At 43.9% G+C, this 27,830-nt stretch overlaps 1 protein-coding gene across 3 annotated transcripts in view; it reads left to right on the top strand.

The window, feature by feature from the left end:
* Nucleotides 1-27,419, top strand: part of HSD17B6 (hydroxysteroid 17-beta dehydrogenase 6) — a 39,887-nt gene extending 12,468 nt beyond the window's left edge. For 2 of the 3 annotated variants that reach the window (XM_023210743.1, XM_023210744.1), the window contains exons 2-5: nt 10,518-10,849; nt 19,799-20,057; nt 24,147-24,310; nt 26,750-27,419. In XM_023210743.1, the coding sequence (XP_023066511.1) occupies nt 10,537-10,849; nt 19,799-20,057; nt 24,147-24,310; nt 26,750-26,967 (954 nt within the window). In that variant the 5' untranslated portion in view covers nt 10,518-10,536 and the 3' untranslated portion in view covers nt 26,968-27,419. Of the gene's footprint in view, nt 1-116; nt 223-10,517; nt 10,850-19,798; nt 20,058-24,146; nt 24,311-26,749 lie in introns of those variants that run through there. The other variant, XM_023210745.2, reaches the window with a different exon arrangement.
* Nucleotides 27,420-27,830: the final 411 nt, after the last annotated feature.

A 27,830-nucleotide genomic window follows, 5' to 3' on the forward strand; every position in this document is an offset into this window, starting at 1 on the left:
CAAATCTGATTCTGCAGCTGATCAAGGACGACACTGGTGAGAACCCTGTGAGGGGGTGGAGCAGCCTGGACTCTTACCACGAGAGGGAGATGTTGTGAAAACAGTGCAGAGGATGGGGTGGGCAGCAGTTGGGGCAGGAGAAAGCTGACTGCTGCCTGGTGTGCAAAGAAGTCCTTCCAAGTCTCCAGGACTGGACTCTTCCTGAGCAAGTCCGGTGTGTAGGTGTGTAGGGGTGGTGTGTGTGTGTGTATGTGTAGGGGATACGGTCTGTTTGGAGACAGGTTTTGATTATGATTTTTTATCATCTTAAAAGATCCTTCAACTTTGATTCCTGAAAGAAATTTTGTCACAATTGCTTGCTCTGCTTTTTTGATCTTTACTCCCATGAAGTTTGGGAGAGTACTGGTTACAAGTTGGGAGTGATTTCATACTTAAGAATAGGGACCCTGGGTATGCTCTGAAAATGGGATTCTCGGCGGTGGGGGAAACAAGCTCTTTCATGGTTAGTGCTGATAGCTGTTGGGTAAGTTCATGAAACTTTGGGTAATTGGAAAGGGGCCTTCTGTGATTGGGCCAAGATCCCAGAACTCTGAGAGGTTGAGGAGCGAGGATCCCTTAAACTCAAGAGTTTGGGACCAGCGTGGTCAACATGGTGAAACCCCATCTCTACAAAAAATACAAAAACTTAGCTAGGTGTGGTGGTGCACACCTGTGGTCCTAGCCACTTGGGAGGCTAGGACCTCAGTATAGTGTAGTGGTTAGATGCAAGGCTTCTGCAGGTGAACACTCTGGATTTGATCGTGTCTCTACTATTCACTCTGTTTCACCTTGGAAAAGTCACTTAATTTTTGCCTTAATCTGTGCTTCAGTTTCCTCATGTGAAAAATGGGCATAATAATTGCATATACCCTCTATTGTCTGTATATATATTATATATACATACACACACACACACACACACATACACACACACACGGTTTCAAACAGTGCCTGGCAAGGAAAGTTCTCTGTAAGTGTTTACTATTATTATTATGTGTCAAGCTGAAGAGTTCTGACTTTATCCTGTGGGTGACAGGGAGTCACAGACAGAATCCAACGAGAGCATAGCACAATCTGAAAGCAATCTCCTTCTTCACCGAAGGTCAGGTTAGAATCTAAAAATCAGGCCGGGCGCGGTGGCTCAAGCCTGTAATCCCAGCACTTTGGGAGGCCGAGACGGGCGGATCACGAGGTCAGGAGATCGAGACCATCCTGGCTAACCCGGTGAAACCCCGTCTCTACTGAAAAAAATACAAAAAACTAGCCGGGCAAGATGGCGGGCACCTGTAGTCCCAGCTACTCGGGAGGCTGAGGCAGGAGAATGGCCTAAACCCAGGAGGCGGAGCTTGCAGTGAGCTGAGATCCGGCCACTGCACTCCAGCCTGGGTGACAGCGTGAGACTCCGTCTCAAAAAAAAAAAAAAAAAAAAAAAAATCTAAAAATCAGATAAAATCATAAGAAAAAAGAAGGGAGGATCACCTGAGCCCAGGAGGTTGAGGCTACAGTGAGCTGTGATTGCACCACTGCACTCCAGCCTATGTGACAGACAGACCCTGCCTCAAAAAAAAAAAAAAAAATCAAAAAGAAAAGAAAAAACAATTACTGACTTGAAGAATACTTAGTCTGTATGCCCAAGGTGGGAAGAAAACAATGTCATGGTGGATCAGTTCAGGGAGCCATGTGCTGTTTACAGACTTGCTCTTAGGATCAGTGACTAAACTGATTGGAGTTTATAGACAAACCCAGATCTGAAGATTTTAACCAAAGAAGGGAAAGAGGTCCTTTGCTTGAGACAGAAGAAAGTTAAGGTGCATGAGCTGGCCCAGAATAGTGATAAAGAGCTGACAGAAATGATTAAGGATGTTGCAATATGTGGAATTATGCATACTACAGAAAAGTGGTGTAATGCACCAGATAACGCACATTCCCATGGCACAGTTTCCTTCTGTGAAAGCTCAGGGAAATAGACAGGTTTTCATTTTGGCAATAACAAATCTGATTCTGCAGCTGATCAAGGACGACACTGGTGAGAACCCTTTGAGGGAGTGGAGCAGCCTGGACTCTTACCATGAGAGGTAAGGTCTCATGGTAAGAGAGAGAGAAAGGTCTCAGATGGCAATAATAAGACAACAACGACCCAAAATAATACTAATATCTAACAATTATGTATTGCTTTACATGCATTAACTCATTTAACCCTCTCAATAAATCACTGAGGTTTCTTTTTCCCATTTTGAAGATGAGCACACAGGAACAGAGGCCAATTCATTTACCCAAGGCCGCAGAACAAGTAAATGTCAAAGCCTGATTTTGAACCCAGGCCATCTGGCCTCAGAATCTATGCTCATGATTCTATTTTTTATTTTTTCCTTTTGAGACAGAGTCTCACTCTGTCTTCCATACTAGAGTACAGTGGCGTGATCTCAGCTCATTGCAGCCTCTGCCTTCCAGGTTCAAGCTATTCTCCTGCCTCAGCCTCCTGAGTAGCTAGGAATACAGGTGCCCACGACCACACCTGGCTAATTTTTGTATTTTTAGTAGAGTTGGGGTTTTGCTGTGTTGGCCAGGCTGGTCTTGAACTCCTGGCCTCAAGTGATCTGCCTGCCTCAGCCTCCCAAAGTTCTGGGATTAAAAGCATGAGCCACTGTGCCTGGCCTAATGATTCTATTTAAGAAAAATTTTTTTAGTCTGGGTGCGGTAGCTCACGCCTGTAATCCCAGCACTTTGGGAGGCAGAAGCAGACGGATCACGAGGTCAGGAGTTCGAGACCAGCCTGGACAATATGGTGAAACCTTGTCTCTACTAAAAAAATACAAAAATTAGCCAGGCATGGTAGTGCATGGCTGTAGTCCCAGCTACTCAGGAGGCTGAGGCAGGAGGATCGCTGGAACCCGGGAGGCAGAGGTTACAGTGAGCCGAGATCACGCCACTGCACTCCAGCGACAGAGTGAGATTCCATCTCAAAACAAACAACTACAAAAAAACCCCAACAATCCTTTTTTTTCTTATAATCTATCTATTGATTTTTCCAAACAGGGTCTTGCTCTGTTGCCCAGGATAGAGTGCAGTAGTGCAATCATGGCTCACTGCAACCTTGACCTCCCAGGCTCAAGTGATTCTCCTCCCTGTCAGCCTCCAGAGTAGCTGGGTCTACAGGCAGTCTCCACCATGCCTGCCTAATTTTTTTATTTTTTGTAGAGATGGGATTTCACCATGTTGCTCAGGCTGGTCTCGAACTCCTCAAGGAACTCGCCTACCTCAGCCTTCCAAAGTATTGGGATTGCAAGTGTGAGCCACTGTGCCCAGCCTCATGATTCTGTACTATCCACAAAATCAGGGTTGGGGCAGGGAAGCTCATGCAGAGAGGTTACTTGGAAAGAAAGAAAAGGAAAGGTAGTCAGGGAATCATCCAGAGTAGTCTTGTTGGTATCTCCGTTTATTAGTGCTCTGCACTTCCTCATTCCGGGTCTTTGCTCTCATTATTCCCTTTGCCTGAAATGCCCTTGTTCCCAGTCTCTGCATGTCAAATGCCACCTGTTCTCCAAGGCTCAGCAAACCATACTTCCTTCATTTCAAAGCTCTTTGGTTTCGATGGAACATAGACAGTGTGAGAAAGAGGAAGGGGAGAAAAGGTTAAGATCCAATCATGGAGGGCCTTGTACAACTAAGGTTTTAGATTTAGATTTTCAGTAGGTTGAATGCTATTCAGGGAGTGACATCGGCAGAGCTGCACTTTAGGGAAATTAACCAGACAGCCCTATGTGGATGAGAGGGGAAGTGAGAGTGACACTGTGGGGTTAGTGAGAAAGCTTCTGTGATAGGCCAATCAAGGGGCATTGAGGAGTCCTTGCATTTAGGGTGTAGAAGGGAGAGGAGGAGCTGGGAGGGGAGAAGGGAAAGGGCCACTGTCTGTGACTGCTGTAGGAGAACGGGAGTAGAGCATCTCAGAAGTGAAGGGAGAAGCGTGTTCTTCATATTGGGTAGTCAGAAAGATTAAACCATGGTTTCTGACTGTGAGAGACAGGAGCTGAGGGGCAAACGTAGGCCACGGCCTGACCATGAAAAGTCAGCTAGTTTTTGTATTTTTAGTAGAGATGGGGCTCAGTTATGTTGCCCAGGCTGGTCTCAAAAGGGAAAGGCAGTGTAGTGTAGTGTTTAGATGCACGGCTTCTGCAGGTGAACACTCTGGATTTGATCGTGTCTCTACTATTCACTCTGTTTCACCTTGGAAAAGTCACTTAATTTTTGCCTTAATCTGTGCTTCAGTTTCCTCATGTGAAAAAATGGGCATAATGATTGCATATACCCTCTATTGTGTGTATGTATATTATATATACATACACACACACACACACATACACACACACACACACATGGTTTCAAATAGTGCCTGGCAAGGAAAGTTCTCTATAACTGTTCACTATTATTATTATGTGTCAAGCTGAAGAGTTCTGACTTTATCCTGTGGGTGACAGGGAGTCACAGACAGAATCCAACGAGAGCACAGCACCATCTGAAAGCAATCTCCTTCTTCACCGAAGGTTAGGTTAGAATCTAAGAACCAGATAAAATCATAAGAAAAAAGAAGGTGCTAAATATTGCAGTGAGGTCTGAGGAGAAGAGAGAGAAGAAACCTTGGGAATTATCTGCTAATAAGTCCTTGGTGAGCTGTGAGAGAGTTTCCAGAGAGTGATGGGAATGGAAGGTGAAGTGCAAGGAGCTCGTGGGTGGCAAGAAAATAGAGGGCCTGTGCTTGCCCTTTGAATGTTTCGGCTATATGGGGAAGAGAGAGAATGGTTATTAAACGGGTGGCAGGTTAGGATGGTCTTAGGGAGGAAGAAAGGTAGAAGAAAGGGGATATAGGACAATATAGAGACATTTAGAGCAGAGGTACCCTCACTGGGCCCTGGAACCCCCTGAGATGACAGGCAAAATGTTGTGGGTATGAATTAGAGTGTCCAGGTTGAGCTGATCTGGATTTTGGCAGGGAGGCAACATGTATGCTCATCTGTGGAGGAAGGGGAGCTAGGTAAACATGAGGTTGGGAAATTTTGAAGGTTAGTAAAGATTTGGAGCAGGTGTTGTTGGGAAATAATAAGGGAAAGGTCAAATGGAGGCAAACAGAAGGTTTGCCTTGTACGGGGGCGGGACCCAGTTGAGATAGGATAACATTGATTTGTTGTATAAAAGTTTGTTTTCTGGTCTTTCTCTAGCACCACTTGGCAGCTGGCAGCTAGAGAACAGGGATGGTAAAGGCTTTGGGGTGATAGTGAAGCATCCCTAAAGTGGCCAACTATGAGACCTATGCTGAATAAGAAGGCAAATGAAACTGTGAGAGGATTGCAGTAATAGAGAGAGGCTGAGGAAAAGGAAGGCAGAGCAGGAAGAAAGAGGTAGAGGGGAAGGGGGGGAGGGGAAGAGCCCCAAAGATAGGATAGGGTTGTGCAGAGAGGGCAATTTCAGCTTTTCAAGGTTTTTTTTTTTTTTGGCAGTGTCTCACTCTGTCACTTAGGCTGGAGTGCAGTGGCGTGATCTTGGCTCATTGCAACCTCCACCTCCCAGGTTTAAGCGATCCTTGTGCCTCCACCTCCCAATTAGCTGGGACTACAGGCACTGCCACCACACCCAGCTAATTTTTTTTATTTTTAGTAGAGATGGGGCTCGGTCATGTTGCCCAGTCTGGTCTCGAACTCCCAACCTCAGGTGATCCGCCTGTCTCAGCTTCCCAAAGTGCTGGGATTACAAGTGTGAGCCACTGTGCCTGGCCTAGCTTTTCAAGATCTTTGTGGGAGAGTAGCTTCAAGCAATGATGAAGCCCAAGATGGGGATCAGACCTGAAATAAACAGTGGAAGTTCTTAACCTATGCATGTGTGATTATGAAAGTGTTTTCTAGGCTCAACCTCAAAACTCATTAAAGAAAATTAATCAGATAGCATGGTGTATGAGAAAGGAAGAGACTGACAATATGATGTAAGAAAGCTGAATTCTCATTTACCATAGCAGGAAGTTAATTGAGAATGTCAAAAATTGGTAAATCAAGAAATAGCAGCTTAAGTACTGTGTATAAATAATTTGAGTCAAAGGCAAAAACGTAAAGTAATTGCACAGCTTTTGCAGATGAATGGTTTGTAAAAGCAAGCAGGCCACTTTGGGCATTTGGATATTTGAAATATTCGAGGCACATTCAGGTTTGGCCCAGGGTTTGGGATTCTGCCAGGCGTATCTCTTCTGCAGGTCTTCCTGCTGTTAGGCATGTGATGGCTGAATAGTAATGCCGGGGGAGGCTGTGAGGGCCAAGCTTCTCCCTAACGGGGGAAATACGTTTTCATCTTTGACTGGCAACAGAAAATTACCTTTTAGTCAATAAACAGTCAGGATGAAGCTCTCTCTGTTACTGTAGTGCATCAGGGAATGCCCGTTGGGCAGAACAGAGGCAGCTGGCTAGAGAAGACAGAGCTCTCAGATTGCAGAGAAGCAAAGGGCTTCAGAGAAGGAAGGAGAGAGATGGGGGAAGAGGGGAAAAGGAGAGAAAGAGAAGATGGTGGGGGAGGGAGGAGCAATAGATGCCTCTCTCCACTGTTTTCTCCCCCTCACTGTCTCCTTCCATTTTACTTGCCTACACCCTAAATTGCCCTCTCGCTACTGCCTTCTCTCCTCTCCTTCCCAGACTAGGCTTTTGAAAGAGTCTCCACTCAGCTCCACTTCCTGCCCTCTAATTCATGCAGCAGCCCACTGAAGATTGGCTTCTGTGCCCTGCACTCTCTGAGTCTTCCCATTAAGAGCACCAGTGCCCTCCTATTACTCAGCAGACCTGCTGGTTGCATTGCTGATCCTCATTAAGCCCCCCTTCCCTTGGCTTCCATCAGCTTTCTTTTTCCTACTTCTCTGGCTCATTCTGCCTGCTTTTTTTCTCAGGATATTTTTATTTAGTATAATTTTTTTTTTTTTTTTGAGATGGAGTCTCGCTCTGTGGCCCAGGCTGGAGTGCAGTGGCTGGATCTCAGCTCACTACAAGCTCCGCCTCCTGGGTTTACGCCATTCTCCTGCCTCAGCCTCCCAAGTAGCTGGGACTATAGGCGCCCGCCACCTCGCCTGGCTAGGTTTTTGTATTTTTTAGTAGAGACGGGGTTTCACCGTGTTAGCCAGGATAATCTCGATCTCCTGACCTCGTGATCCGCCCGTCTCGGCCTCCCAAAGTGCTGGGATTACAGGCTTGAGCCACCGCGCTCGGCTATTTAGTATAACTTAATTTATCTAACATTTATTAAGTATCTGCTATGTGCCATTCACTGGGCCAAGTGCAGACTAATATGTAACCTGGGCTCTTAAGGGCCTGATAGTCTAAAAATGGGGAAAAGCAGTACAATGAAGTGCAGCAGGCATCATGATAAACCCAGGCCACAGTGGGGACACTAAGGAGGGTATAGTCAATTCTGTTAGACCATGGGGCAGGTTAAATGAAGGCAGGAAAATCTCTTGCCTGGACCATTCTTGTCCCCTCTGTATGTAATCTCTCAGTGCTCACCTATGAAACAGTGTGGCAGCCATGGAGGTGCATTGCTCAGATCACTCAAGAGAATCTGCTGTGAGGAGTGAGGTTGACTTCCAGCCTCCAGTCGTTGCACTCTCCGATCTGCTGTGGTATTTATACTGAGGCATGCTCCTCTTGGGCACTGGTCAGCCAGTGACCAGCAGGATGGCAGTACTGGAGCTGGACCAGTTCAGCCCAATGTGGGACTTCTCCAAGTGGCAGTCTTTGCTCAGGCTCACGGGCCTGGCTGAGACTTTCTTGGGGCTCTACTACAGTCTAAAGCTCTTCCTACCTTCTCCTCCTTCTGTTCCCCTCTCCTTCCAGAGGTGTCAGATCTGCATTACCACCTATTCCTGTGCCTTACCCCTTTGTTCTCTGAGGGTGCTTCCCCCATAATCTCTTGCATGTCCAATTTTGTCTTGGCATCTGAACTGACACGGAGGAACAATGATGGGACCTGTCTTGTAGGGTTCTTGTGAGAATTCAAAAAGTTAATATATGTGACATCTTAGAACAGAGCCGGAGACACAGCAAGTGCTCAGCAAGGGTTAGCTATTTTTTTTTTTTTTTGAGATGGGCATGAGATGGGCAGAGTCTCACTCTGTCGCCCAGGCTGGAGTGCATGATCTTGGCTCAGTGCAACCTCCATCTCCTGGGTTCAAGCAATTCTCTTGCCTCAGCCTCCCTAGTAGCTGAGATTACAGACACCCACCATCATGCCTGGCTAAGTTGTATTTTTGTAGAGATGGGGTTTCACCATGTTGACCAGGCTGGTCTCGAACTCCTGACCTCAGATGATCTGCCTGCCTCAGCCTCCCAACATGCTGGGATTACAGGCATGAGCTACTGTGCCTGGCCTAGCTATTATTTTTTAAATTCTCCTTTTGATATGGTTTGGCTTTGTGTCCCTACTCAAATCATATCTTGAATTGTAATTCCCAGGTATTAGGGAGAAACCTGGTGGGAGGTGATTGGATCGTGGGGGTAGTTTCCCCCATGTTATTCTCATGTTATGAGAGAGTTTTCATGAGAGCTGATGGTTTTATAAGTGTTTGGTAGTTCCTCTCTTGCTTGCTTTTGCTTTCCTGCCATCATGTGAAGGATGTGTTTGCTTCCCTTCCACCATGATTGTAATTTTCCTGAGACCTCCCCAGCCATGTGGAACTGTGAATCAATTAAACCTCTTTTCTTTATAAATTACTCAGTGTCGGGTAGTATCTTTATAGCTGTGTGAAAATGGACTAATACACCTGTAGATCTCAACTTATAGTTTATTCTCTCAAGGAAGCTTCTCAGACCTCTCTAGACTGCCTTAGAAGCCTCTCCTGAGTGTTCCAGCAGCCTCCTGTTTTTACTTCTGTTATAATGCATTGTTGTCAGTCTTCACAATGAGACTGTGAATTCAATGAAGAATGGACTATGTATCGTTCACTCTTGTGTATCAGTGCCTAACACTGTGTCTGACTTAAGTAGTTGTTGAATTAATGTTTGCTGAATGAAAATGATGATTAGGCTGAGACTTAAAAGATAAGCTTTACGGCCGGGCGCGGTGGCTCACGCCTGTAATCTCAGCACTTTGGGAGGCCAAATGGGTGGATCACCTGAGGTCAGGAGTTCGAGACTAGCTGGCCAACACGGTAAAACAGTCTCTCCCTACTAAAAATACAAAATTAGCCTGACGTGGTAGCATGCGCCTGTAATCCCAGCTACTTGGGAGGCTGAGGCAAGGAGAATCACTTGAACCCGGGAGGTGGAGGTTGCAGTGAGCTGAGATTGCGCCATTGCACTCCAGCCTGGGCAAAAAGAGTGAAACTCTGCTTCAAAAAAAAAAACAAAAAAAGTGTTATTTGCCAAGTAGATGAGGGCTACTTCTTTCCAGTAGAAAGAAGTGTGTGCAGAGGCATAAAAAACCTGTGCTTTGCAGGGGACTGAAAGTTGTTTGTTATGGCTAAAGATTAGGATGCAAGAGAGAAGCCTAAGTAGCCAGAGTGCTGGGGACATTCATGTCAAACTAAGGAGTTTGAATTGCATAGACTCACCTCATGCAGGTGTTGTGGTATAGGCCTTATGATGCTAGTGGGCCCATACCCATCTTTGAGCTCTATCTATGTTGTTATGAATTATGTTAGTTCAGCCAACATGTATAGATTACCAAAAAATGGTAGACTTTGCTCCAGAATTTCATATAGAAACATAGGCATCTCTGAACACTCATTTCAACAATGCTTCTGATTGGTCTAGGTTTATAAATTGCTTTGGCTGCAATAACTCACCCAAACTATTGGATCTCCTAATGGATCTCACTGCCTTCACCACACCTGTTTCATCTATCCTCCACTGCCACTGTGAGACAGATCTTCCTAAAACTTAATCTGGCCACCTGACTCTAGTAGCATACTCTGTTTAATGTCTTCTAGTAGCATACTCTGTCCGCAGGATAACATCCAGATTCCGTAGTGTGGCTTCCAAGGTCCTTCATGATTTGGCCCTTCACTACCTCATCTCCAGTCTCTTCCTCTATATGTTCTGCTCTGCACTCATGCAGAATTGTTTATAGGTCTCAAGAAGTTCTGTGCTGCTCACGACTCCCTTCATGTACACATTGCTACTGCCTGGAATGTCATCATCTTTATCCACTTTTTGAACTTACCTATCTTATTTGGTAGGAGGTAGTACCAAAATCATTGCTTCTGTGCTAGGCTATTGGTCATCTTCCTTTGTAGACTGCGTGTATACTTTTGTTATGGAACCTTTCACACCGCATTGGATTTGTTTGGTTACCTCACTGACTTCCCTCTCTAGACTGTGGCTCCTTGAGGGTAGGACCGAGTATTAGTCAATAAAGAGTCCCTATCACCTAGTGCAATACCTGGCACATGGCGAATATTGAATAGATATATTGGTTAAAAAAAAGGAAGGAATAAAATGTTTTCTTTCTATTGAAAGAGAAGGAAGCACCCTCACCATGTGGCTCTACCTGGTGGCCTTTGTGGGCCTGTACTACCTTCTGCGCTGGTACCGGGAGAGGCAGGTGGTGAGCCACCTCCAAGACAAGTATGTCTTTATCACGGGCTGTGACTCGGGCTTTGGGAACCTGCTGGCCAGACAGCTGGATGCACGAGGCTTGAGAGTGCTGGCTGCGTGTCTGACTGAGAAGGGGGCCGAGCAGCTGAGGGGCCAGACATCTGACAGGCTGAAGACGGTGACCCTTGATGTTACCAAGATGGAGAGCATCGCTGCAGCTACTCAGTGGGTGAAGGAGCATGTTGGCGACAGAGGTATGAAATATTTTCTCCTTTCATTTATTTAGGCATGAAGATACTAAGGTTATATATACAGTTGTTCCTTGGTGTCTACTGGGGATTGGTTCAAGGACTGCTTGTGGATACTAAAATCCGAGGATGCTCAAATCCCTTATATAAAATAGTGCAGTATTTGGTTATAACCTATGCACATCCTTTAAGTTATAGATACTTTAAATCATGTCTGGGTTACATAAAATGCTAAACACTTTGTAAGCGATATGTAAATAGTAGTTATACTGTATTATTTAGGGCAGCCATCCCCAGCCTTTTTGGCACCAGGAACCAGTTTTGTGGAAGACAATTTTTCCATGGACAGGGAGTGGGGATGGTTTTGGGATGATTCAAGTGCATTGCATTTATTGTGCACTTCATTATATTATTACATTGTAACATGTAATGAAATAATTATACAACTCACCATGATGTAGAATCAGTGGGAGCTCTGAGCTTGTTTTCCTATATCTAGACTGTTCCATCTGGGGGGTGATAAGAGACACTGACAGATCATCAGGCATTAGATTCTCATCAGGAGCGCACAGGCTAGATCCCTGTCATGTGCAGTTCACAATAGGGTTAGTGCTCCTGTGAGAATCTGCTGCTGCCACTGATCTGACAGGAGGCGGAGCTCAGGCAGTAATGCCCATGATGGGGAGTGACTGTAAATACAGATGAAGCTTTGCTTGCTTGCCTGCCGCTCACCTCCTGCTGTGTGGGCTGGTATCAGTCTGTGGCCCAGGCACTGGAGACCCCTGGTTTAGGGAATAATGACAAGGAAAAAAGTCTATATATGTTCAGTACAGATGCAAATTAAAAATTGTTTTTTCTATCCATAGTTGATTGAATCCATGGATATGAAGGGCTGTGTGTATCAAAAGCTGGGCTTAGAAGGCTAGCCTTCATTTGAAAGACTGTTGAGGTCTTTTGTGGCGTTTCATTTCCTTAACAATGTTTATTTTGAAAAACAATCTCAATAGATTTGAAGCTATTATCTCATATTGCAAGTAGAGTATTTATAAACATAATTCTTTATATTTGAGGAATTGGGGTACACTGGCATATCATAGCTCACTGCAGCCTTGATCTCCTGGGCTCAAGCGATCTTCCTGCCTCACCCTCTTAATTAGCTGGGATTAGAGGCGGTTGCCACCAAGCCTGGCTAATTTTTTTTTTTTTTAGTAGAAACACGGTCTTGGTATATTGTCCAGGCTAAGACGTTCTTAAGAGTCTGATTACCTTCCCTTGGCTGCTACTTAAAATATTAAAATATAGGCATTTCTTGAAGTCAACCTTTGGTCTTCTTCAAAAAATGTTTTAAATTTCATTTTATTTAAAAATCAACACTATTTCTTAGAGAAATTTTAGGTTTATAGAAAATCGAACAGAAAGTACAGAGTTCCTATATACCCCCTCAACAATTTCCCCCTTTTTTTTTTGAGACAGAGTTTTACTCTGTTGCCAAGACTGGAGTGCAGTGGCGAAATCTTGGCTCACTGCAACCTCTGCCTCCCAGGTTCAAGCAATTCTCATGACTCAGCCTCCCGAGTAGCTGGGACTAAAGGCACGTACCACCATGCCTGGCTAGTTTTTGTATTTTTAGTAGAGACGGGGTTTCGTCATGTTAGCCAGGCTGGTCTTGAACTCCCAACCTCAGGCGATCCTCTTGCCTTAGCCTCCCAAAGTGCTGGGATTACAGGCGTGAGCCACTGTGCCCACCCAGTTTTCCCTATTATTAACATCTTTCATTGGTGTGGTACATTTGTTACAATTGAGCCAATGTTGATATGTTATCGTTAAATGAAGTCCATAGTTTACATTAGGGTTCACTTTGTTTATTTATTTATTTATTTATTTATTTTTTTGAGATGGAGTCTCGCTCTGTCGCCCAGGCTGGAGTGCAGTGGCGGGATCTCAGCTCACTGCAAGCTCCGCCTCCCGGGTTTAGGCCATTCTCCCGCCTCAGCCTCCAGAGTAGCTGGGACTACAGGCGCCCGCCACCTCGCCCGGCTAGTTTTTTGTATTTTTTAGTAGAGACGGAGTTTCACCGTGTTGGCCAGGATGGTCTCCATCTCCTGACCTCGTGATCCGCCCGTCTCGGCCTCCCAAAGTGCTGGGATTACAGGCTTGAGCCACCGCGCCCGGCCGGTTCACTTTGTATTATATAGTTCTATGGGTTTGAACAAATGTGTAATGACAAGTAGCCACCATTATTGTATCACACAGAAAAGTTTCAGTTCCCTAAAAGTCCCCCATACTTTACATATTTATTGGTCTCCACATTCCTGGCAACCACTGCTGTTTTTACTGTCTCCATAGTTTTTCCATTTCCAGATGTCATATAGTTGGAATCATATTTTTTTTTGAGACAGAATTTCACTCTTGCAATGGCATGATCTGGGCTCACTGCAACTTTCACCTCCCGGCTTCAAGCGAGTCTCCTGCCTCAGCCTCCCAAGTAGCTGGGGCTACAGGCACGCGCCACCACGCTGGGCTAATTTTTGTATTTTTAGTAGAGATGGGGTTTCACCATGTTGGACAGGCTTGTCTTGAACTCCTGACCTCAGGTGATCTGTCCACCTCGGCCTCCCAAAGCGTTAGGATTACAGGCATGAGCCGTCGCGCCTAGCCAGAATAATATTACATGTAGTCTTTTAGACTGGCTTCTTTCACTTAGCAGTATGCATTTAAGATTCTTTCATATCTTGCCTGTTTTTTTGTTTTTTGTTTTTTGTTTTTTTTTTGAGACAGGATCTCCCTCTGTTGCCTGGGCCTGAGTACAGTGGCCTGATCATGGCTCACTGCAGCCTCACTCTCCTGGGTTCAAGCGATCCTCCCAGCTCAGCCTCTCAAGTAGCTGGAGTACAGGTACACACCACCATGCCTGGCTAATTAAAAAAAAATTTTTTTAGAGACATTGTCTCACTGTGTCACCCAGGCTGGTCTTGAACTCCTGGGCTCAACTGATCCTCCTACCTTGGCCTCACAGTGTTGGGATTACAGGCATGAGCTACCATACCTGTTCTCCATGTCTTTTCATGGTTTCATAGCTAATTTCTGTTTTTTTGTTTGTTTTGTATTGTTGAGATGGAAGTCTTACTCTGTTGCCCAGGTTGAAGTGCAGTGGTGCAATCATAGCTCACTGTAGCACTGAACTTCTGGGCTCAAGTGATCCTCTTGCCTCAGCCTCCCAAAGTGCTGGAATTATAGGTATGAGCCACTGCACCAAGCCTGACAGCTCATTTCTTTTTCTTGCTGCATAATATTCCATTGTATGTATGTACCACCGTTTATCATTCACCTATTGAAGGATATCTTGGTTGTTTTCAGTTTTTGGCAATATTAATAAATTCTCTTTTTAAGTTCTATTTTGTCTAGAAATTATTCAACTCCTCTTTGATTCCCTTCTTCTCCTTCACCCTTGGTTTTTTGATTCAGTAGTTTCTGGTAATTGGATCTCCTAAATAACTCCTCACTCTAGGAGTTGCAAAGTAGCAATGAAATTGCTTCTTTTGGCTGGGCATAGTGGCTACACATCTATAGTTCCAGCTACCTGGGAGGCTGAGGTGGGACTATTGCTTGAGCAGGAGTTTGAGGCTGAGTGGGCTATGATAGCACTTGTGAATAGCCACTGCACTCCAGCCTAGACAGCACAGTGAGACCCCATCTCTAAAAAGTAAAATCTTGCTTTGCTTGGGTTGCAGGATGTTATTTATTTATTTATTTATTTATTTTTGAGATGGAGTCTCGCTCTGTCGCCCAGGCTGGAGTGCGGTGGTGGGATCTCGGCTCACTGCAAGCTCCGCCTCCCTAGTTCACACCATTCTCCCACCTCAGCCTCCTGAGTAGCTGGGACTACAGGTGCCCAACACCACGCCCGGCTAATTTTGTTTTTGTATTTTTATTAGACATGGGGTTTCACCGTGTTAGCCAGGATGGTCTCAATCTCCTGACCTCATGATCCGCCTGCCTCGGCCCCCAAAGTGCTGGGATTACAGGTGTGAGCCACTGTGCCTGGCCTATTTCTTTATTTTTTGAGACAGGGTCCTGCTCTGTCACCCAAGCTGAAGTGCAGTGGCATGGTCGGCTCACTTCAGCCTTGACCTCCCAGGCTCAAGTGATCCTTCTACCTCTTAGCCTCCAGAGTAGCTGGGACTACAGGCGTGCACCACCATGCCTGGCTAATTTTTGTATTTTTTGTAGACATGAGGTTTCTCCATGTTGTCCATGTTGGTCTCAAACTCCTGGGCTCAGGCCATCCACTCGCCTTGGCCTTCCAAAGTGTAAATTTTTTTTTTGTTTTTTGGAGATGGAGTTTTGCTCTTGTTGCCCAGGCTGGCATGCAACAGTGTGATCTCTGCTCATTGCAACCTCTGCCTTCCAGGTTCAAGTGATTCTCCTGCCTCAGCCTCCCAAGTAGCTGGGATTACAGGCTCCCACCACCATACCCTGCTAATTTTGTAGTTTTAGTAGAGATGGGGTTTCTCCATGTTGGTCAGACTGGTCTCGAACTCCTGACCTCAGGTGATCCACCTGTCTTGGCCTCCCAAAGTGCTGGGATTACAGGTATGAGGTGCTGCACCCAGCCCAAAGTGTACATTTTTTAAAAAACAATTTACTTTAAACTTGAAAATTTACTGATTTGGCTAAAAAAATTTTGAAAATCTAAAATGTACTTTAAAATATTACTTCCTTCCAGCACTTTGGGAGGCCGAGGTGGGAGGATTGCTTGAGCCCAGGAGTTCAAGACCAGCCTGGGCAACACAGTGAGATACCGTCTCAATTAAAAAAATAATAAAACATTACTTCTTGTCTGAGGATGTTCTTAACTCCCCAAGGCAGAGTCAGAAGTTATGGGTAATTATAGCCTCTTTGCTGTGCATACCTATTTATTTCTATTGTATTATTATTGTTTTCCCATCTGTTAGACTGTAAGCTCCTTGAAGATATGGGCTTCTCTTACTCATTTTTATATTTCCAACTTCTGGCATATTGCCTGGTACATGTTAAGGGCTCAACAAATGCTGAATGAATCCTCTATACTCATACTTTTGTCTATTACCCTTTTTATCTGTGCCCTTGGTTTCTTACTCCTCACACTTGAATTTCCAACTACCTGCCGCATTTCTCCATCTGGAAATTCTACTAGTGCCTGAAACTCACAAATTCTAAAGGAGTCTTTATTTTCCTCTCAGCTCTTCACCAATTCTTTTTTTTTTTTTTTTGAGATAGTCTTGCTTTGTTGCCCAGGCTGGAGTGCAGTGGCACGATCTTGGCTCACTGCAGCCTCTGCTTCCCAGTTCTCAGCGATTCTCCTGCCTCAGCCTCCTAGGTAGCTGGGATTACAAGCACACACCACCATGCCTGTCTAATTTTTGTATTTTTAGTAGAGACCGGCCCAGGCTCATCTCGAACTCTTGACCTCAGGTGATCCGACTGCCTCGGCCTTCCAAAGTTCTGGGATTACAGGCGTGAGCCACTGCGCTCAGCCTCTCTTCACCAATTCTACTTTTCTTTCTAGTCCTCTCAGTTTATAATTTACTATCCATTCAGTTACGAAGACTTTTTACCTTGGAGTCTTTTTTAATCCTTATACTTTCAACCTTTCTGTATCTCTGTATTTTATGTGAGCCTCTTATAAGCAGCATATAGCTGATATAAAAACAAATCCAATCTGACAATTTTTATTTTTTAAGTAGAACATTTCTTTCATCTATACTGCTTTATTATTATTATTATTGGCAAAGTCTCACTCTGTCATCCAGGTTGGAGTGTAGTGCCACGATCGGCTCACTGTAATGTCCAATTCCTGGACTCAAGCCATCCTCCCACCTCAGCCTCCTGAGTAGCTAGGATTGCAGGTGTGCACCACCACACTCAGCTAACTTAAAACAAAATATTTTTGTAGAGTGGGTCTCACTACATTGCCCAGGCTGGTCTCAAACTCCTGGTCTCAAGTGATCCTGATGCCTCAGCTTCCCAAAGTGTTGGGATTACAGGCATGAGCCACTGAGCCTGGCCTTAATTGTTATGTTTGGATTTATTTCTTTCATCTTATTTTGTGCTTTTTATTTGTCCCATTTTTTCCTGTTTCTTTTATCCTCTTTTGAATTGATTGTTTATTCCACTTTTTCCACTACTAAATTGAAAGTACTATAATATTCTCTATTTCTATTTCCCTAGTAGTTCCTATAGAAATTTTAAATGCATATGTGATTTACCAAATGTAAAATTAACATCTTTACCTTTCTCCTGAGTAATCCAAGGCCCTCAGAACACTCACATTTCAGTCATCCTTCCTGACATACATGCTATTGCTGCTGTGTATTTCAGTTCTGGTTTTTGGCTCTCCAATGTGTAATGTTTGTTTAGATTTATCCTCTTTTTACCTTTTTTTTTTTTGCTCATTACTCCTTCTTGAATTTTCCATCTAAAATTTCTTTCTTCCTTACTGAATATATGCCTAAGAATTAGAATTTCGAAGGTGCTGGGGCAAAATATATTTTTTTAAAATATTTATTTAAATGTCTGATTACCCTCATTCTTGAAAGATATTTTTGCAGATAGGCTAGTCTATGTTTATAATTACTTTCTCTTGGCACATTGGACACCATTCCAGTCTTCTGTCTCCTGTTGTTCATGTCTTTTTTTTTTTTTTTTGAGAGGGCGTCTCACTCTGTCGCCCAGGCTGGAGTGCAGTGGCGCGACTGGCTCACTGCAAGGTCCGCTTCCCGGGTTCACGCCATTCTCCTGCCTCAGTCTCCACCTGGGACTACAGGCGCCTGCCACCATGCCTGGCTAATTATTTTTTTATTTTTTTATTTTTAGTAGAGACGGGGTTTCACCATGTTAGCCAGGATGGTTTCGATCTCCTGACTTCGTGATCCACCCGCCTCGGCCTCCCAAAGTGCTGGGATTACAGGCGTGAGCCCCTGCTCCCAGCCTGTTGTTCATGCCTTGGTAAGTCGGTTGTTAGCCTAATTGTTTTTCCTTTGAAAATAATCTGTCCTTTCTTTCTGGCTATTTAAGGATATTGTCTTTCTCTGATTTTTTTTTTTTTTTTTTTTATCTTTATTTTGGTGTGTTTAGGTATGGATTTCTCTGTTTATACTGCTTGGGATTTATTTTTTGGGGGGTGTAAAAAGTAAAGTAGAGGTTCCTCCTCAAAGACTTTCCTCCCCATATAATTAGGAATAAATAGTGACTTTTTTAAAAAAACAAAATTTATTCAAAGACCTATACTAACATTCTTAAATATCTGCTAGCTGTAATAAAGAAATCAATGTACTTTATGTTCTTAGCTCCCACAATTTAACCTAAATATTTGCCTGACATGCTTATACTGGTCCAAACAAGCATTAGGTCATAGCCTGTTCCTTTTCCTTATTTGAAGGTGTTTTTACCTTTCTCAACATTCCACAAGTTACTTCTTCCTTCCTTTGTTCTCCTCTGCCTTTGCCTCTTTTAAAAAGTGCTAAATGAGGCCAGGTGTTGTGGCTTACGCCTGTAATCCCAGCACTTTGGGAGATCGAGGCGGGCGGATCACGAGGTCGGGAGATCGAGACCATCCTGGCGAACACGGAGAAATCCCGCCTCTACTAAAAATACAAAAAAAAAAAAAAAAAAAAAAAAAAAAAAAAAAATTAGCTGGGCGTGGTGGCGGGCCCCTATGGTCCCAGCTACTCGGGAGGCTGAGGCATGAGAATGGTATGAACCCTGGGGGCGGAGCTTGCAGTGAGTGGAGATACCGCCACTGCACTCCTGCTGGGCAAGACTCCGTCTCAAAAAAAAAAAAAAAGTTCTAAGTTGCTAGCCAATCAAGACAAACACAAAACGTGAGGTCCCGTTGCAGCCAATAAAAACCAGACACAACAATAAAATAGACAAGTCGGGTTATAAATGACCCTGTCTTCTATGTTGCGTATACTCTCATGGCGAAACTGCTGGCGAGTATACCCTTTCTGCAAAAAGTAAAAAAAATGGCCTTACTAAAAAAATTAAATTTACGTTCAAGTGCTATTTCTTTACGACACCAAAAAACAAACACTTTAAACAGGGAGGGCTTCTTTAATCTGTTCATTATCAGTTCTGGAAAATTCTTAGCCATCATTACTTCAAATACTGCCTTTATTCCATTTCCCTCCCTTATTTCTGGATCTGATTAGACGTATGTTAAATGTTTTTACTTTGGTCTGACTTCCTTTTTCTTTCATGGTTTTTCATCTCTTTATATTTGTGCCATAGTCTGTATAATTTTCTTTACTGTCTTCCAGTTTGCTATTTTCTTTCTTCCACTATGTCTATCTCCTATTAAACCAAATTTTAAAATTTAAAAATGTCTATCAAATTTTAAAATTTCAATAGTTGTATCTTTTATTTCTGGAAGTTTTATTTGGTTCTTTCTCAAATCTGCTTGATCAGTTTTATAGTATTTTTATTAATATTTTCAATGCTTTTATTTAACAATTATATTTAGCAGGCTGGCCACGGTGGCTCACGCCTGTAATACCAGCACTTTGGGAGGCTGAGGCAGGTAGATCACGAGGTCAAGAGATCGAGACCATCCTGGCCAACATGGTGAAACCCCATCTCTACTAAAAATACAAACATTAGCTGGGTGTGGTGGCCTGTGCCTGTAGTCCCAGCTACTTGGGAACCTGAGGGCAGGAGAATTTCTTGAACCCGGGAGGCAGAGGTTGCAGTGAGCTGAGATCATGCCACTGTACTCCAGCCTGGCGACAGGGTGAGACTCTGTCTCAAAAATGAATTATATTTAGCAAACTTATATGTTATATAATTTGGGCTGCAAACTCTCCTGGGGTAGTTAGTGGTTAAGATTCCTCAAGAGTGATTCTTTCCCCACCAAAGTTCAAAATGGAGTATTTTTGCCTGAAATGAAACTTCTGATATGACTTTTAATTGTTTTAGGACTCTGGGGACTGGTGAACAATGCAGGCATTATTAAACCAGTGACCATATGTGAGTGGCTGAACATTGAGGACTCTATGAATATCCTCAAAGTGAACCTCATTGGTGTGATCCAGGTGACCTTGAGCATGCTTCCCTTGGTGAGGAGAGCGCGGGGAAGGATTGTCAATGTCTCCAGCATTCTGGGAAGAGTTGCTTTCTTTGCAGGAGTCTACTGTATCTCCAAGTATGGAGTGGAAGCCTTTTCAGATATTCTGAGGTAACTCTCTTAGGTTAAAACAAAAACAACTACTGAGCACTGAAATATGTCCCAGGCATTGTGCTAGTTGCTTTCACCTATCTTATTTCATCACTCCTCAAATCTTGATACACAGATATTATTACTAGTCTATTTTATATAGACAACAGCCTCAAATTTACATATCTTTCCCAAAGTTCACCTACCATAGCCAGAATTTGGCAGAACTGTGTTTTGACCCAGGTCTTTATCTTCTACCATTATGTCACAGTTTAAGTCTCAATATTTATTTTTTAGTTTTGAGACAGGGTCTCACTCTGTTGCCCAAGCTGGAGTGCAGTTGTGTGATCATCATGGTTCATTGCAGCCTCAACCTCCCGCACTCAAACTATCCTCCCACCTCAGCTTCCCTGGTAGCTGGGACTGTGGGTGCACACCACCATGCCCAGCTAATTTTTTGTAGTTTGCAGAGATGGAGTCTCATTATGTTGCCCAGGCTAGTCTCAAACGCCTGGGCTAAAGTGATCTTCCTGCCTCAGCCTCCGAACATGTTGGGATTACAGGCATGAGACACTGTGCCCGGCCTGACTTTTATTCATGCATTCTTTCAGTTCCATGTCCTTCTACCAGTTGCTTCATTCTTTTTATAGAACCCCCCCACCCCAGTATATATATGTGTGTATCATATATATGTATGTATGTGTATTTATTTATTTTCTGAGACAGAGTCTCACTCTGTCACCCAGGCTGGAGTGCAGTGATGAAATCTTGGCTCACTGCAACCTCTGACTCCTGGGTTCAGGTGATTCTTGTGCCTCAGCCTCCCAAGTAGCTGGGACCACAGGTATGTGCCACTACACCTGGCTAATTGTTTTATTTTTAGCAGAGATGGGGTTTCACCATGCTGGCTAGGATGGTCTCGAACTCCTGACCTCATGTGATCCACCCACCTTGGCTTCCCAAAGTGCTGAGATTACAGGTGTGAGCCACTGTGCCTGGCCCATTTATTTATTTTTAAGAGACAGAATTTCCCTATATTGCATGGGCTGGAGTGCAGTGGCTATTCACAGGCATGATCATAGCTTACTACAACCTTGAACTCCTGGGCTCAAGCTGTCCTGCTGCCTTAGCCTGCTGAGTAGCTAGGACTACAGTCCTGCACTACTGCACTCAGCCTATTTTCCTTATAGTTCTTGAGAGAGAATCCTATTGGCTGAGTTCATTTTTTGTGTGTGCCAGGTGACACCACATTGTGTGACATTTTTGTGCATGGTTATGGGCAAGACACTGCTGGAAGTACTTTCCATCCATTAAATCATTTAACTTTCACAGCAACCCAATGAAGAAGGCATTATTTTTATTCTTATTGTACATCTGAGGAAACTGAGGCACAGAGGTTTAGTAATTTGCCCATGGTCATATTGGTAATCACAGGCAGAGCTACTGTTCAGCCTTGCAAGGGACTCTCCTCCTATCAAGTCCCCTTCCTGGTCCAATCAGCTGTGGACAAGAGGCTGTAGTAACATGGTCCAAAATACTGCTGTGCACACTCCTCTTTAGCAGGGGCTGACTTTTGGGCAGTTTCACTTGGAAATGGGCTGTGAATATTAAAGGCAACATGTATTGACTTTCTATGACCACAGTGATAAATTACCACAGGTAATTTATGGTATATGGTATTTTAAAGCAACACTTTTTTTTGTAATCAGTTTGTAATTGGTATCACTGGGTCAAAACTGAGGTGTTGACAGGGACACATTCCTTCTGAAATTCTTTGGCTGTGGCTACATCATTCCAGTCTCTGCCTCGGTGGTCACATCGCCTTTTCCTCTTTCGTCAGTCATCAAATCCACTTCCGCTTCTCTTATGAGGATCTTTGTGATTGCATTTAGGGCCAACGCAGAAATCTAGGATAACCCCCTATCTCAACAGCCTTAACTTAATCACACCTGCAAAGTCTTTTTCACATAAGGTAACATTTACAGGGATTAGGACCTGATCTCTCTGGGGGCCGTGATTTAGCCTACCACATACCATGACTGGTGTGTAAGTGTTGCAATGTGAGTGTTACATGCCCAGGGAGGAAACAGAGAAATAGCCAAGAAAGTACATGAGTTGTTACCATGTGGTAGGCACCTCACTTGGCTTCCTGCCTATCTAACACTGTGTGTACTGCCACAGGGCTGCTGTGTGATTTACCATCACCTACGACTGGTCTCTCAGACTCCTTGACTCATTCCCAGACTAAGAGCAAAGATATATCCTTCCAACATTCAAATGACTATGTAATTCCTTTAGAAAATTCAAGTTCACCCTAGTTGTGCTCAGGATAAACAGGCAAAGGAAATTTTGTTCTATATTTGCATTGGAGTATTAAAGGGGAATGGAGACAAGTTGTGGTAGAAATCAGAGTGAGAAAACTCCAAGGAGAAGTGAAATTTAGAGGAGGAGAGTCACCTCTGGCTGCAAAGCCCTTTCCTCTTCTCCGTTCCATATGGGCACCTGGAGACTCTTTTTGAAGCTCTAACATGGAAGGTTTTAGGTTTTGGTTTGGTAAGCGAGGCTTTTCCCTTAGGACAGTAATTCTTAAACTCTAGCATGCCTCAGAGTCACCTGGAAGGCTTATTGAAACAGATTATTGAGTCTCACCCCCAGAGTTTCTAATTTAGTAAGCCTAGACTGGGGCCAAATATGTTGCATTTCTAAAATGTTACCAGATGCTGATGATGCCATTGATCCAGGGTCCATACTTTGAGAACCACTGCTTAGAGGTCATAATGCTTTGTGGTCTGACTCCTTATGGACCATTATTTCAAACGTTCCTCCTCGCTGTCAGCTTGAGCTTTGTCTTCTCCAGCAAGGCTGCCTGAACCTGTAGTTTAGGGAACACTCCTCATCACTGTCCCTAGAGCTCCTAGAGTATGCCTCTGCCGTGGTGCACAATGCTGGCTTACTTCTCTCGGTGTAGGTGGCACTTAGTGCAGTACTTAGCCTATAATCAGCCCTTGATAAGTATTTTTGGAACTGTTTGTTTAACTAACTTGAATATTCTGGAACTGGCAATTTTAATGCTCACATCCTGTTTCATTAGTGATCTCTTAGTCAACACACTATCATTTTCCACAAGCCCATGCTTTTGCATGTGGAATTCCCATTGCCTGGTTTGTTATTCTTCCCTTTTCTTCACTTGGAAATTTCCTTTTGTCTTTTAAGATAATGGTCCCCAACCTTTTTGGCACCAGGGACCTGTTTCGTGGAAGACAGTTTTTTCACTGCCCCGGGTGGGGCTGGCGGGAAGAAAGAGATGGTTTCGGGATGAAACTGTTCCACCTCAGGATTCTTACAGGGAGCGCACAACTTAGATCCCTCGCATGCGCAGTTCACAATAGGATTCATGCCCCTGTGAGACTCTAATATCTGGCTCATCTGACAGGAGGCTGAGCTCAGGCGGTAATAACGCTGGCTTGCCCACTGCTCACCTCCTGCTGTGTGGCCCAGTCCCTAACAGGCCCAGGACTTACCGGTCTGCACCCCAGGTTTGGGGATCCCTGCTTTAAGACTCAACTGAAATATTTTTTCCCTCACTGAAGACTTCCCTGACTCCCTCAGAAAATCTATCTGTACTTCCCTCTCTACTTTCATAGCCCCTTGAATGCCTCTCCTTTATCATTCTTTTGAGTTGTGTTGTAATTATTTGCCTACTTGTTGGACTCACCCACTGTGGGCTTTCTGAGGTGAGGAACTGAGTCTTAATCTTCTGAGTTTGTGAGACACTTAGCACAGTGCCAGTCATAATAAATGCTAATTTTATTTATTGTCATTGGTGTCCTTCATGCCTCTAGAGTCTAGCACACAGTAGGTACTTAACAACTCTTTATTATGAGTGATCCTAGAGTGATCCTAGAGTTGAATGGTTATGGTAGTTGGTGTAATAATTTCCTAATTGTTGGATCCAGGGATATTTATATTTAAATTTTTTTCCTTTCCATTTCTTTAGTCTTTAAAATATTCAGTAAAGGTATTTTATAATCTTTTTTATTTTGCTTTTCCTTCCTGAAAGTATTGAAATGGTGGTGGTTTTTAATCATAACTTGTGGGGTTTTATTTCAGGCGTGAGCTTCAACATTTTGGGGTGAAAATCAGCATAGTTGAACCTGGCTACTTCAGAACGGGAATGACAAACCTGACACAGTCCTTAGAGGACATGAAGCAACGTTGGAAAGAAGCCCCCAAGCATATTAAGGAGACCTATGGACAGCAGTATTTTGATGCTTGTAAGCTTTCTTCTTTTGATAGGGATAATGGGTACCCTGTATTAGTCCATTCTCATGCTACTATGAAGAAATAACTGACACTGGGTAATTTATAAAGAAAAGAGGTTTAATTGACTCACAGTTCTGCATGGCTGGGGAGGCCTCAGGAAACTTACAATCATGGCAGAAGGCACCTCTTCACAGGATGGCAGGAGAGGGAATGAGTGCAAGCAGAGGAAAGCCCCATATAAAACCATCAGATCTTGTGAGGACTCACTATTGTAAGAGCAACATGAGGGAACCGCCCCCATGATTCAGTACCTTCCACCAGGTCCCTCCCACCACATGTGGGGATTATGGGACTATAATTCAAGGTGAGATTTGGGTAGGAACACAAAGCCAAACCATATCAATACCCTTGCATGAGAAAGGGAAAAGAGGGTTGGTGGACAATGATTGGCAGATCCTCTCAGAACAAAGTTCCTTAAATAAAACTTTCCCAGAACAGAAGGAAGTCAGGAAGGTCCCAGTGCTCTCATGGTTGGCTTGGTCTGATGACTATCACAGTTGAGGAAGGGGACATATAGGCAGCCTGGGGCCAGGCTCTTCCCTGCCCTGTCCTCTGTGGGCCGGGGCACCCAAGCACTAGGAAGTATTACATACTTAGAGGCATGGAAGCTTGAGAGGGTGTGCCCCTTGGTAGCATGGCAGGGCTGGTGTGAGATGTCTGCTCAAGTAAAGTGCAGTCTTCATCATTGTTTACCCTTTTGATAACAAAGGGCTTGTCCACAAACTATGTGTCTTAATGTGACAGGAGAAAGCATGTAGGTGGGAAGAGGTAAGTCAGTGAGGACAAGTCTTTGCAGGGCCTTATGGGCCATTCCCTGAGGCTATACTTCTCATGTTCAGGTGATAGGAGCCTTGTGGGAGTGGGACTGGTCAATTTCCTATACGAATATTATTCTGAAGACCTGGAGGAGGAGGTGGCAGTGAAAAATGGAAATGACTTCTAATAGGTACAGGGTTTCTTTTCGGGATGATGAAAATGTTCTAAATGTAGATAGTGATGATGATTGCACAACTCTGAATATACTAAAAATTATTGATTTGTACACTTTAAATGGCTGAATTTTATGATATATGAATTATATCTCAAGAATGTTAAAAAAAAATTCCAGTTGAAAAAGTATATTCCTGGGCTGGGCGCGGTGGCTCAAGCCTGTAATCCCAGCACTTTGGGAGGCCGAGACAGGCGGATCACGAGGTCAGGAGATCGAGACCATCCTGGCTAACCCGGTGAAACTCCATCTCTACTAAAAAATACAAAAAACTAGCCGGGCGAGGTGGCGGGTGCCTGTAGTCCCAGCTACTCGGGAGGCTGAGGCAGGAGAATGGCGTGAACCCGGGAGGCAGAGCTTGCAGTGAGCTGAGATCTGGCCACTGCACTCCAGCCTGGGCGATAGAGTGAGACTCCGTCCAAAAAAAAAGAAAAGAAAAAGTATATTCCCATATCTGTGTTGTTCTAAACATATTTTAAATTCCTCTAGTAACAGAATTGAGTTGTGTGTGTGTGTGTGTGTGTGTGTGTGTGTGTGTGTTTTTGAGACAGAGTCTCACTCTGTCACCCAGGCTGTGATCTTGGCTCACTGCAACCTCTGCCTTCCAAGTTCAAGCAATTCTCCTGTCTCAGCCTCCTGAGTAACTGGGACTACAGGCATGCACCACCAAGCCTGGCTAATTTTTGTATTTTTAGTAGACATGGGGTTTCACCATGTCGACCATGCTGGTCTCAAACTCCTGACCTCAACTGATCCACCCGCCTTGGCCTCCCAAAGTGCTGGGATTACAGGCATGAGCCACTGCGCCCAGCCATCAGAATTGAATTTTGAGGCCAGGCATGGCGTCTCACACCTATAATTCCAGCACTTTGGGAGGCCGATGTGGGTGATGTGAGAGGATTGCTTGAGCCCAGGAATTCAAGACCAGCCTGGGCAGCATAGTGAGACCTTGTGTCTATAAAAAATAAACAAAATTAGCTGGGCATGGGGATGCATACCTGTAGTCCCAGCTATGTGGGAAGCTGGGGAGGGAGGATCACTTGAGCCTGTGAGACAGAGGTTGCAGTGAGCTGAGATTGCACCACTGCACTCCAACCTGGGTGTCAGAGCAAGACCCTGTCTCAGAAAACCCCCCCAAAAAAACCAACCAAACAAAAAAAGAAAAATGATTGAGTTTTAAAATTAAAATTAAATAAAATCCAGACTTTAGTTTTCATTGTGGTGCATTAGCTATTGTTTAAGTGCTCAATAGCTACATGTGGCTAGTGGCTATCATATCGGGACGCACATTCTAGATCATTCTATCTTGTAGAAATTAGATGTGCTTAGACTTCTGTGACTACATGATCATAAAAATATAAAGAATAAGATTGTTGACCACCATTTCTTTTTTTGTACACAGTTTACAATATCATGAAGAAAGGGCTGTTGGGTTGTAGCACAAACCTGAACCTGGTCACTGACTGCATGGAACATGCTCTGACATCGGTGTATCCACGAACTCGATATTCAGCTGGCTGGGATGCTAAATTTTTCTTCATCCCTGTATCTTATTTACCTACATCACTTGCAGACTACATTTTGACTAGATCTTGGCCCAAACCAGCCCAGGCAGTCTAAAGAAAACTGGGTTGGTGCTTCTTGGAATGAAGACAAAAATCTGAAATTAATTGTTAGTGTCTCAGTAATCCTGATTTAGAACCCAGGCTTTTTGTAACAATGCATTTTCTTGCCTAAATTCATTTATCTGTCATCATCAGAGTACTAACATGTTTATCTTTCAGATATCCAAAGCTTACCACTTTAGCTGATGAATCTTTACTATTTCACCCCTTTTTTGATGAGACAATTTTTCCAGAGTGAATCATTTGTTCTTGCCTTATTAAACACAGTAGATGGAAAACAATTTAACCTATTTTGAAGTCATTTCTTTTTGAATATGAATAATTGTTCTACGCTTTAATAATCTATTGTGAAGAAACTACTAAGAAATATGTTAGTGTGTTCGTCCTTACTTGAAATGGGTCTGTATTATGGTACTTTTAATAAATATTTGATTTTTCTTTCTCTTCCCTTTTTGTCAGCAGTCTTTTTTCCCCAATATATTTCTTCCTTTTTTAAAAAGAAATTATTGGCCGGGCATGGTGGCTCACGCCTGTAATCCCAGCACTTTGGGAGGCCGAGGAGGATGGATCACAAGGTCAGGAGATCGAGACCATCCTGGCTAACACGATGAAACCCTGTCTTTACTAAAAATACAAAAAATTAGCTGGGCATGGTGGTGGGTGCCTGTAGTCCCAGCTACTCAGAAGGCTGAGGCAGGAGAATGGCATGAACCTGGGAGGCAGACTTGCAGTGAGCCAAGATCGCGCCACTGCACTCCAGACTGGGTGACAGAGCGAGACTCCGTCTCAAAAAAAAAAAAAAAAAGGTCTTTGTTGGCCAGGTATGCACTATTGGCCAGTCATGGTGGCTCACACCTG

Source organism: Piliocolobus tephrosceles, chromosome 10, assembly GCF_002776525.5.
Source record: "Piliocolobus tephrosceles isolate RC106 chromosome 10, ASM277652v3, whole genome shotgun sequence".
NCBI lineage: Eukaryota > Metazoa > Chordata > Mammalia > Primates > Cercopithecidae > Piliocolobus > Piliocolobus tephrosceles.